Source organism: Pieris rapae, chromosome 16, assembly GCF_905147795.1.
Source record: "Pieris rapae chromosome 16, ilPieRapa1.1, whole genome shotgun sequence".
Taxonomy (NCBI): domain Eukaryota; kingdom Metazoa; phylum Arthropoda; class Insecta; order Lepidoptera; family Pieridae; genus Pieris; species Pieris rapae.
Genome location: NC_059524.1, coordinates 6,518,683 through 6,531,636, shown reverse-complemented (window position 1 = coordinate 6,531,636; position 12,954 = coordinate 6,518,683). Strand labels below are relative to the sequence as shown.

The 12,954-nt window shown below is 30.9% G+C and overlaps 1 protein-coding gene across 6 annotated transcripts in view; it reads right to left on the bottom strand.

The window, feature by feature from the left end:
- Positions 1-2,733: 2,733 nt before the first annotated feature.
- Positions 2,734-12,954, bottom strand: part of LOC110995847 (sodium/hydrogen exchanger 9B2) — a 34,667-nt gene continuing 24,446 nt past the window's right edge. For 5 of the 6 annotated variants that reach the window (XM_045631708.1, XM_022263207.2, XM_045631710.1 and 2 more), the window contains 6 exons: positions 12,536-12,750; positions 10,637-10,808; positions 8,720-8,874; positions 7,728-7,892; positions 7,054-7,258; positions 2,734-5,048 (listed from right to left, as the gene is read on the bottom strand). In XM_045631708.1, the coding sequence (XP_045487664.1) occupies positions 4,855-5,048; positions 7,054-7,258; positions 7,728-7,892; positions 8,720-8,874; positions 10,637-10,808; positions 12,536-12,750 (1,106 nt within the window). In that variant the 3' untranslated portion in view covers positions 2,734-4,854. The remainder of the gene's footprint in view (positions 5,049-7,053; positions 7,259-7,727; positions 7,893-8,719; positions 8,875-10,636; positions 10,809-12,535; positions 12,751-12,954) is intronic. The other variant, XM_045631709.1, reaches the window with a different exon arrangement.

Sequence of the window (12,954 nt, the reverse complement as noted above, 5' to 3'; positions counted from 1 at the left end):
CTGGTGATTCACATCCAAATTTAAGGATAAAAACGGATCTTTTAAAAATATCTGATCCCATGGTATCACCTATTTACTAGCAGTGATAATATTTTTGTTAAGAACTAAATGTTTACCCTCGCATATTAAGTATTGGTTTTGTGTTTTATACCTATACTAGGTTCTCGTCAAATAACTACATGAAATCAAGTTAATAATCATGAAATGATAAACTAAGTATTAGTTTTTAACATAATTTCATAATCCATGAAAATAATATTTTACATGTAGGACGGATGAATATTGTTTGATTCCGGTGTGCGGTTGAAAAAGGTTTATTGTTAATTTTATGATAAAAGATAACACATTAAAAGATACATAAGATTGCTAATTCACCATTGTCACGGTTAAGATAGAAATTAAAAGCTAACAAAGCCAGAAGAGTATCTATTCCACATTAATAGTTACACCAATGTAGATTTATTATTACCGAGTTCTAAGTTATTTTCTGTAGTCGTTTGTAAATAGATGAGCTCGCGATTATAAAATATGTTTATTAATGTTTTCAAAAAATTGTGAACTATGATTACTTAATTTACTTACGTTTTGTAACAGTGTTTAAGTAAAACTAGTACTTTACCAAGAACAATTCTCGTAATTTAGATGTTGTAGTTATAGGCATGGCATGTGGTAGACATAATTTCTGCTAAGCCACCCAATATAATGATTGTTCCGCTAGGAATGGAACCCCGAAACTTATAATTAAAACAAAGTTAGTCGGATATACGGCAAAATATTATTATATATTGGTTTGTATATTCTGCGACACAAAGCTTCATAGATTTTTATTAAAATGGCAAGATAAAATAAATATTACTATCCATTATATTCTTGATTAATAAATGGATTTAAATAGCGATAGAGGCGCGGATGAAAGATATCAGAGTCTTTGACTGATACAGCTGTGCTACATTAATATAAGCGGTCTGTAACCAATTATATAATTTACAATATATTTTGCACAAAATGTGTTTGATTTTTCGAATGAATGAGAATGGCACCTGCATACTTGGAGGTGAAGATAGAGGAGGCTACAAAAATAACACACTAGATTAAATTGACAAATGATTCCTTTAATCATAAATTTTAATTCCAATTCAATAAAGTTTTTGTTAAATCTAATGAATAGTACCACGCGCTGCAGTTTTTCTAAGAGAGAGGAATTGCATCTGTTTTTGAGTATTTGCAAGTAAATTTGAATTACATAAAAGCGGAGATATCAGAAGAGAATAGAGGTAGCTGAATGTTAAAAAGAGTATAGTAATCATACATTACTCGTAGCGCTCTTCTTAGCGTTATGTCAACTCTGAATGACTTGACATGACTTGACCTGAGTGGAAAATTCAATTTTGTAAAGTGTAAGTCTATAGTTGTCAACCAATCACTATAGAGCGACACGATCCCTCGTCTCATTACTTAAAAATACATTTTGAGTTGTCATAGTTATGATTTTTATTCGTAATAGAAATTTTGCTGTGCCTATATAACTTTCAAACAGCCAATATTTATATATTGTGCTACTAACCTCATATTTACACGTTTTATTAGTCTTTTGGTGCGTAATTGCGTCCTTACTGTAAAGAATATCGAAAATATGTTAATACATAGAGTTATAAACAAATCTAAGAAACCATTCCATGAACTGTTTTATTTTTAGCTAGTTATTAATTGGCGATGGAAGCTTCTGGATATAATATTTTTGAACATAAGAGCCCTCATACATATTTACGTTTACGTCGTCGTCGTCGTTGATTAATTTCTGAGAAGTTAAAATACTATTTCAACGTTTTTTTTGGTTTCGTTATCTTTGAGTATTTCTATCTGTTTCATTTTCAAATTTGGAGTTAGATAAAACTTCTTTCTGATCAAAAACAATCGTACAAAAGATCTATAAAATATTCATTATTTTAAGTTTTGTTACAATCCACTATTCCGGAATGTTTATATTGCACATGTTTATTATGTGATGAGTGCGCCGTCTGTTACAAGTGGGATACGTAAACATTAGCAAGGAAAAATAATGTGTTATAAATTATACAAATGAGAACTTATTTCGAAAACAGAGATATTATGAAGATTCGTAAACCCTCAACAGCTCAGACACATTTATGCGTCTATTTCTTTTAAAGGTATATATGACACTTGAATTTCGGATCATGAACTAGGCTTACACTAGACAAATCTAAATTTGTATGAAAATGATAGTACGTGTCGACGAATTTTGTTTTCGACTTTTTACATAATATACTGCTGTTAAGGCATTTTGACTGAGACCCTAAAAACGTGTTTATGTTATTTTATGATTGAACTTAAAAAGATAGACACTTGATGATGAATCACCTTTCTACAAATGTTTTTCGTTTGACGCAATAGGAGCTTATACATATATCTATTGGTTGCAAGCATTACTCAGTACGATAAATAATCTATAGTATTAGTATAGATATTTGTTTTATATATTCGAATTGGAATAATAATAATTATTGTCAAACTTTGACTTTTTATTATTTATACCTAGTAAGCAAAAACATGATTTTACATCAAAGGTCAAACGATGGCCAATTTATTATATTTAGAGGGCGTTATTATCGCTTTAACATTTTGAATTGAAATAAAAATAAGAAAGTAACGGAAAATAGAATTTTGAATATTAAACCCAATGTTTAGTTGGGTATAAAAATAAAACCAAAGACGTTATTTCAAAATGATTATTTTATTTTGACATTTTCAACAGAGAATAAAACTATTTACAATGTTTATTTGAGGCACATACGCTTACATCTAATATCATAATTTACAATTACCAAGGTACTGTTCTAAAAATATAATTATAATACTTACAACTAAGTTTATGTTTTGTAATAAAATCGCATAGGTACAATAGTGGTTTTAAGCTACAGAGTCTCCCACAAAGGCCGACAACACATCCAGTGACTAAATGGGCCTCCTTGGGCTGGTGTAACCTTTTATAGCCAATTCACAGGCTCGTTTCCTCAATTTTACAAAAATTCAATTCCCTCATTCAAGGGAAAGGCCTAAGAATCTTGTTAACAATGACTGACCGATAAATAATGTAACTTTACAAAAACTGACACAAATAGGGACATTTTGCGTCTCGATTATTTTTTTATATACAAGTATATATCAAGGTTTTTGCATATCGACAGCTATCTATTCCGAATAAACAGAGGAGGAAAGAAATAATTTTGTTTTCAAGAAGAAAGATGCTTCAATTAAAAAACAAATTTAAAGTGAGGTTTATCTTATGTATAAAATACTTAAATATCACATGGTTAATATTTTCACTTAATACTGCTAACATTAAATATATTTTGTCAAAAGTATTCATGTCATAACAAAAAAAAATTTAAAATCGACGCCATTTTAAGGTTAGTATGTACTACCTTAAAATGGCGTATATTAAGTAAAAAAATCAATTAATAAAGATAAAAAGAGGTAAAATTAGAATGGACTGGTATATACATTTTTAAATCTGTAACTAAGCAATAAAATTATACAATTGTTGGATCTTTTTTTAAATCAATATATTTTGTGTAAAAGCTGGAGTAACATCGCCATGATTGTTCACCAACACTGGCTAATTTATCTAAAAACAAGATGGATGTAAACATATTTCCTTATTATTATTATTGATATAAATTGATATATTAGTATTGATAGAATTTTACAATATTCTTAAAAACGCAAGAAACGTTATTTATGATCAAAATTTAAGGACATATAATTTAAAATAGATAAATTTAGAAAACGTGTTTAAGTTTTTGATGTGTAAAACTAATATGGTCGACAATAGACCACAAAATATATGATAAATAATGTTGTATTTATCATTTACAAGTACTTGATTTTTGCAATTTATACATTACTTATATTTATTATTTTCTGAAGGATAAAAACTTTTATGTATAAACTGTAAGTAAGATTTGACACTTAGGGCCTGTTTCACAATGTATGGATAAAGTGCCAAATAGCTATGCAACACATAAATTATTCGAAAGATAAAAGTTCCAAATAAGGTACTTGGCATTTCATGACGAATTCCGCTATCTGACAGTCGTGAAACGCAAAAATACAGTTTATCCTACAAATAAGTAATAAATAGCTTATTTGGAACTTATCCGGACATTGTGAAACTCACCCTTAAGGTAAGATTCAGTAACAACAGCGCTAAGAATGACTCCCGTACGTCAATGTCCTGGATTTTGAGACATGCCAGTCATAGTTTGGGCAAGTTTTTAAAACAATTAATAAATTAAATTAATTAAATTAAATTAATACATTATTAGCGCCTGATATTTTTTTCATACACTTTACGTGTTTTGACTGCTATTTTTTTAATTAATATCTCGTATGTCAAAATTCATTACATTTTTGACGTACTTCTTTCTGAATCTTATAGTTAATAAATTGACTAAGACTTTTCTCTAAATATTCCGTCAATGCACAAATATTAAAGGTTTACATTTTTTTCTGGTTCAACAGATATGAGTGTGTGTATAATAAATTCATTTACATCAACTCATTTCAACTATAGACAATAAACTTATGCCGCTTATAAAAACAATATCAGTCTAATTGCACCGTTTTTAAAGTTCTGTCACTTTAAAACTGTATTACAATTAGACAGAAATATATGAAAGAGTACTTAACGTAAAAATATTAAATTCGATTAATTTAGTTTTATAAAATCGCAGAAACTTCGCAAAACCATAATGTAAATAATGCTTATTATTATAGCTATAAATAAATATTTTGGATTATTGGACGGGAATATAAATAATTGTTTTACCACTATCAAGTGCGATGGTTCGGTTGAACTGTGATGGGATTGGGTGTGCTGAACGCTGTGGGAATTTTCGTTGTGGGGTCAGGAGAGCTCGGTGGTGAATTGTGTTCTTCCCCACTGGCTTCAGCATCACGTTCTGCTATCTCCTCTTCATCAATGATGGATATGTCACGAATCGAAGGCCTATGTGAGCGACGCCAACCTGGAAAAATGATTACATAGCTAAATTAGGAAAGGGAGTCAAGTAAATATTCATATACCTTCTCACACACATATACGCAGACATACATATACACACATAAGAAGTCCTTGGTTGAATAATTTATGATAGTTAAAATTAATATAGAAGATATAACAATTCTAAGCGATCCTTGGGAAATTATAAGCATAAATATGTTGTAAATTAGTTTTTTTTAATATTGAGGTATTAATTTAATCAAATAAACAAATATTAACTTTTGAATATGTGTCCGGCTAAACACGCAGCTCAGCATGTGTGCAAATTGATTTTGTGTTAGATCGTCCATAGCATTAAGCAGACATTTTTCTGCATCGGCAGTAAATATAGTATCAACTATTTTGATTGATATGGATGAATTTTAAGAATTAAATATGCGTCTTCGTAAACAATTCGCGATAATAGGTCAAAGTGTATTGATAAATAATTTATGTAAACAACACCCGCTAATACGTAGCAGCGTACCGGAATTCGTTAGTCAACATAATGCGCTCCTTAATTGTGGTGTATATTTCTGTAACTGTTTTACAATTAGTGCAATGTTCAGTTAATTCGGGGCTTAGAAGATCAGACCAAAATGTCTCTCCGGAACTGGAATCGCCTTGGGAAAGACATTTGAAACATAACGTTCAGAAAAAATTGATTTCAAACAATCTAGAACAGCATATATATATTCCAATAGAAGAGAAGAGGAGAAAATCTCGACAAGCTTATCCAGGTTATACGACATCAAATCCCCAATATAATTTACAAACCCCTTATAATAGTAATAATGCTCCTAAGTTTGGCTACCCAAATTTGCCTCCAACAAACTATCCACAAACATATCCAACTCACTCTTCTTCGCCCACAAACTTTCCAATCAGTCAAGGACCTTATCAAACGCTTCCTAACAGTCAATTCCCTCACAGCCTCTATAATGGCAATAATGCTTCCAAGATGATCTATCCAAATTTGCCTCCACAAAACTACCCACAAACATATCCATTCCATCCTTCTTCCACAAACATTCCAGTCCGTCCAAAACCTTATCAAACGCCTCCTATAAGTCAATTCCCTTACAATTCCAACTATTCATCTAGCTCGAGTTCCGTGAGTCATGTTGATCCTTATCAGAACTATAATTATGGACATAATACACAAACGCTTCAGTATAACTATACTCCTACTCCTAATGTACCATATCCTAACAAACAACCTAATAATTATGGAACATATCCGCAACTTACACATCCTAACATGACTAATCCTTCGCAATATGGTTCAGGACCAGCATATAATAACAGGAGACCCCAAACATATCCCGGGAATGGCGTGAGTAATCAATTTGGAAATAGTAACCAAGGATACCCAAACCAACATTCAAATTCAAAATACCCTACAAGCAATAACCATACTCATCAAAGTGGTGCATATAATCCAAATTACAATCCAATAGGAAACTTGATATTGAATCAACCTCAGAGCACAAACGGAAATGGAGTTGATTCCAGACAAAACGGATCCGGATACCAAGATCCATATGCCAATCGCCCAATGACTGGACAGTATCCAAATAATTATAATCAGAATGGTTATATCAATCCTCCAAACTACAATAGCCCGGCCGGTCCGGGGTCGGATCCGAATCATTTCTTTTATAACCCAGCCAATACTACACCGGCATATGATCCAAGAAAGACCTCTCCACAAAGATTTTCTTACTAAATGTCAATAGTATACTGTAAGTATATAAAACTATAGTTGTCAATAGATATAAAATTAAATGATCTGTAAAAGAAAAAGCGTTTTAATATAACCTAACAATATAATTTGGGTCAAAATCACTTTTATTTATCAACTATTGTCAGACTCTAGTCAAGTAAAAAAGGTTTCAACGAATTGAGGTTATTTTTTTCTAGACACTATGTTATTAACGTAGATTTCACTTTGGTTGTAAGGTTTGTTTTAAATACTATTAAATTTTTACCTTCTAAAACTGGCGGTTTCGACGTCTTAGATAATAAACGAGGCCCCGTTATCGTGATGATGATGGCTCCTAGAGGCGCAGTTAGTATAATAGAGAGAATGCAGATAGTGATAATTGTATCAGCGTAGTAAAGTAATTCGCTAGAGGGCTCATTGTTCCCTGCTAGCTTTCGGATGTAGTCCAAAGGAACAGTTGCTAGGGCGGCCTGAAATTTAATTTTTTATTTCAATGATTAAAATAATAGAAATCTTGAAGTGAAACTGTTAAAGTGGAAGGGGCACCCTATTTGTTTGTTAATGTATTTTACTTATTTCACTTCTTTATTAAATTACTGGTTCACTATAATTTTGTTATATATGTAATGTATTAGCCAGATTGCAAATGTTTTCTTTTTATTTTTTATATTACATCTGTATTTTAACAGTTAAAAGATAAACCAATAAAATATACCAAATGAATTACTACGTTACTAAAAGTAAACTAATACATTGGGCCACTTTGACATTGGATTAGGCGAATTATTGGATTCGACTGATTATCTCGCCCTTACAATTATTTTAAACGTAATGTAATATGTAATTAATAGTAATATACGTATATTTATAACGTAATTAAATGTAATGAAATGAAAAAAAAAATTCAGGTGTCTTTTTTGAAAATATTAATTTCCATACCTGTACAGTAGCTTTCGCCATCCATGAAAATCCGACGAAGATTTTTTCCTTCATATTTAAATTGCTACAAACCGCACTAGCACTTGTTACCATGGCCCGTAAAATGACACATGTCATAAGAATACCCACGCTAACTAATACTAAGTTTGGGGGCAAATCAGCAATCTGAAAGATTTTTTTAATTACATATTAATAATTTAAGGAAATAATTGAAGTTGAAAGGAAACCTATTCATTTTAAACAGTAGAGATACTTCAAATTGTCTGAACAAAATGCTTTTAGCAGAAAGACCACCTAATTACATCTCTTGTCTTTTTTATTTCTTTTTCATAATTATTTCGAATTACTTATGTCATTGTGATGGAAATTATTATTAATTTATTTCGAATTCAACTTCGAGTTGTCGTGCTCTGCGAGAGATAGTCAAAAGCAATTCCCGTTTATATAATTATGGTCGGTGGACAGGATTCTAATGCAGGCCGCATTAGAATCCAGTCATGTTACTCTTTCTATATGACTTATTTGTCTCTTCTCTCTACAAATGTTTTAATACAAATTATGTTTAAGTTGTGGTAAAAAGGGAGCGTCGCCTACATGTTTATATTAATTTAATAATAATTAAATATTATTGCACATAAGGATTTTTTATCTTATTTATTTCATCTAAATATCAATTATAATATTCAAAACTAACCAACGCATCTAACGATTTGTTGCACAAAGTAAGTTTTACAACTTACTAAATAAAATTTAAAATATGTAAAATCTTATTGTTACTGGACTGAAATCCATTCGATTCTGGTCATCACTAAGTATTTTTACAGGACAGTATTTTTAATTAATCCATGGACACTCTTAATGCCTTTGCCTGCCTTTTAAGAATTGGTACGCTCTTTACTTAAAGCTTTCTGTATATACATATTAAACTGCTCAACTAAATCGGGGTACTCAATTTATCCTAATACTAAGATAAACCAAGTAAAAATATTTACCACAACTTGAGCCCCAGTTATAGAGAACAACATAGGTTCAAAGAACATCCAGAAAATCTCGTTCGCTGTGGCCACTGGATTATCATCTAATTCCCATCCTTGTTCCACCCAATTCTTACAAGCGACGTATGAAAATGCTATAACAGCCATGGGACCTGCAATTCATTTTTCAGAACTAAAAATAGCAATTTGTACGAAATTAAATCGACAAGTATAATTGTTAATTTTGTTCATAATAATGTGTATATATACACTAATATATAATCTTATATATTAAAAATACGTAATATACACAGACTCTCAAGCCTATTTCATAAATGTGTTCAGTAGAAGTTAAATATATGCAATAATAATAAAATAATGTACACCTATTCAATTTAATGGTTTAGATTTACAATGAGATTGATTTTATTCGGTGTGTTTAGAGAAAAATGTCAGTCGGGTCCGCTAGTTATAATTTGTAGTCTATAGAATGATAAATGCTAGTGCATTGTTGCGGCCTTTAAATTTTTTTTAGTATCGAGAAAGTCTTATTTTTAAAGGGAAGGTTTAAGGGCTGTTACATTATACAAGTGGCTAATACTCATAGTGCGTTTATATTCCTATAGTTCGAGTTCAATTGAGTTTAATTTCGAAATCTTAAGAAAGCAAAAGCAGATTGTCGTGGGAATCGATTAGTAAATATTATGTAAAACATTGTGTATTATTACCGCCATAGATTTGATCTTTCGGCAATGCTGCTTCAATTATATTTAACCGTGCTAGTAACTCATCATCATACAGATTGATCCAGACCAGAGAGAAATGTAAAAAAAAACTGACATTTCTGGCATTGTTAATATGTAAATATAATAAAAAATACTACTGTCATGTTATAAACATCTACATTAAAACTTTAGTGTATTATTTATACTAGTGTATTGATACATAAAAACACATATATAACAAGCAGACCCAACCATGTTCTCTTTACACGCTTTAAATACCAAAAGAGCATCAAATTCTAAACCATTCTCGAATCCACTTTTTTTAGTTGAATTTCAAACACACGCATTGCGCGTATACAAAGCTATGTCAAATACATGTAACAATACTAAATATAATAAAATTAATAAAAAATATTTTTTTCAATAGTTTTCGTCTGCTTAGTGACCATTTTATACTTTATATCCACATAGCAATGAATACATCTCGATAAATAATTGTTATCCCATGTTTTCTCTGTTTTATTGCACCTCCGTTCCTATTCTTATAACAATGTATTGTTTGAGTGAAAGGCAACGCTTGGCGAGGAAAACAATCAGTGTTCGTATGCGAGTCCAAACAATTTTTACGATCACTCAGCAAAGACATGGCGGTTTACTATTAATCGATTTTACACTTCTGGAAAGTGCGAAAACGATTTCATACAAACTTGGTACTGATACACGGTTGTTTTTAGATTATAAATTTTGATATACTAGCATAGACTATTCTAGCATAGACTAGACTAGTATGTAAAATTGATATGGCTCATTGTGCGTTTTTTAACTATTTCATTATGATATGTACCTAGGCAAATACTTAATAGATTTAACCTTATATTTTTCTTAAGATAGTATGTGTATTATATTATATTGTAATTCATTATATTATATTTAGACGCAACATATAGAAATGAATTATTTCAATTTTGGTTATATATATAGACAAAATCAGCTTAAAGTATCAAGACTGACGTGCATCGTAACATAATTTATTCAAACATAACCACGATTTAATTGTAATAAAAATAATACACTCCTATCAAAACTTCGTTATTTTAAGTATTTGGAATATTCTATAATATATTATAACTTTTCATAGTCAAATTGATTAAACATATATTGAAATATGTTGGTCCAAATTATGTATGAGTGGAAAGATGTAAAAACTTACCAGCACCACCCCAACCAATTTCTTCAGAGCCAAATATAGAAGCGATGCCTCCAGTGAGCAATAACAACACTCGCAAAGGTACCAAAAACGCATCGTTCCTTTCGGGAATGAATTTGATCAGGTAACCACATAGCACCCCAAATGCAATTCCAAGGATTACACTTAGCGGACCCTGAAATGAAAAGGCTGTTCTTTAATTTTGTTTCTACTTGTCTTTATAAAGTCGCGTTCTTCCAGCGTACCATGTGTCAAGTAGTATTTATATAATAAAACTAGCTGACCTGGCAAACGTCATTTCACGTCCTTTTGCCATGTATATCATTTGTAATAAAAAATAGAGGTTAATTGTAAAGGGTTGAAAATTCACGGTCATGTATTTACCAATGTTGTATCATAAAAAAAAATTTTTTTTTTTACCTAATATTAAAAAAAAAAATTAGGGTTGGATTACCCTTAACATTTAGGGGGATGAAAAATAGATGCTGTCCGATTCTCAGATCTACCCAATATGCACACAAAATTTCATGAGAATCGGGGAAGGAGGAGTTTCGGAGGAGTTTAACCACAAACACCGCGACACGGGAATTTTATAAATATAAGAATAAATACATGTCAAAATTTGCAAGACGAAATCTTAACAAAACCTGTTTTGTGACCTATAGTGAGTAAATTATTCTTCACATTGTATTATGTTTAATTAAATATGAAGTAAAAATGATTGTGTGATGTAAGAACTATATACAATTTTAAAGATTTTCGACGTTACAGTTTGTGTACTTAGGTGTTATTAATTACCTATATATAAAAATAATTCTGAATTGCTGCTATTTCAATGAATTTTTATTTTAATAGGTTCAGTTTCATTTTCAGTTTTATTAATTATTTTATGTACAATCATGCAAATTATTTTTTTTATTGTAAACTAGCAGGAGACATTTGTTAACTGATATTCACGTGTTAACTGATACCGCGCGTGCCATACACTGCCAGTAGGTTCGCGTTTGCGTTGGTGGCCTCAAAGACCTCAACTTTAGACACATATACGCTGTCGATGCAAACATTGTCCATTGTGATAAAAGATATCTAGGTACGCATATATATTTTTTTAATTCTCGGTTCATCAGCGTAGTTAAACAAATAATACAAACGTAAACCAATCTTTCTGTATAATTAGGATTTACTTCTGACACACTTTATACTATGTCACGTGTTAAACTGATCAATATGCAATCATTGCCCTACTAAAGTTATAAAAGTACAAGTTCAATGAAAACGTGTGGTCATGTCTAAGACGCTTATAAGTCCATGGTCACCTCATAATGGAAACGTTACAAAGAACTAAATTTTCCGTGATTTATTATAAAATCGAGGCATTGTTGGGCTTACGGCGAAGGAAAACAGTGATTGAGGCTGATCACTTATTAAGAAATTAAATGATCGCGAGACACATAAAGAAATCTGAGGCCCACGGTTAGAGTAGATACCGTTCTGAGGTTTTGAAAAATGAAATACACGTTATTACAAAATACGATGTTATATTTTCAGTCAAAAACTCATTGCTAGTACGTACAATTGAATGGTAAATACAATACGTCGATCTTGAATTATGACGATCCAATGTCTTGTGTGTGACATAGAATAGTCAAAAACAACTTTTTACATATTGAAAATGACTTATTATACCTAAAAATTTCAAGAACGTAACTTATACGCAATTGCACTAATGTCAGTATCTGTAGTAATTATTAATTGGATTTTTTATTTTTAAAGATTAAGTTTACCATTGTCACCTACATTGTAATTACAAGCATTGTTATGGATAAGGCTGCCCATTGCTGTCTTAAATATTTAAACAAGTTCTGTTATTATTATGCAACAAAATGTTTGATTAATTTTTACCTGTATAATATTCATTGTGACGGAGGAGCTTGAGAACATTATAGACGCCAGAATACCAAATATAGCAACACTGATGGCATCGTCAACCCCCGATACGGCGAGGACGAGAGTGGGTATACCTTTGGACACCCCGTAACCCTTACTTCTTAGGCGGAATAAACACGGGACCACCACCGCTGGTGACACAGCAGCAACCACTGAACCGAGGAGGAATGCTAAAAAGATTTAATAAGTTAATATGCTTGACGGAAATAAAAACGCGAGAATTTCACTGATGATTTTCTATCACAATTTAAACTATGATTTTTCATCGAGAGTCTAACCCAGACTTTGTATGTAAAATTAAATCATCGATCTCAACTAACATAGTGTAATAAAGAGAGAAAATGTAAATTTTTGTAATAATTATACAAAAAAAT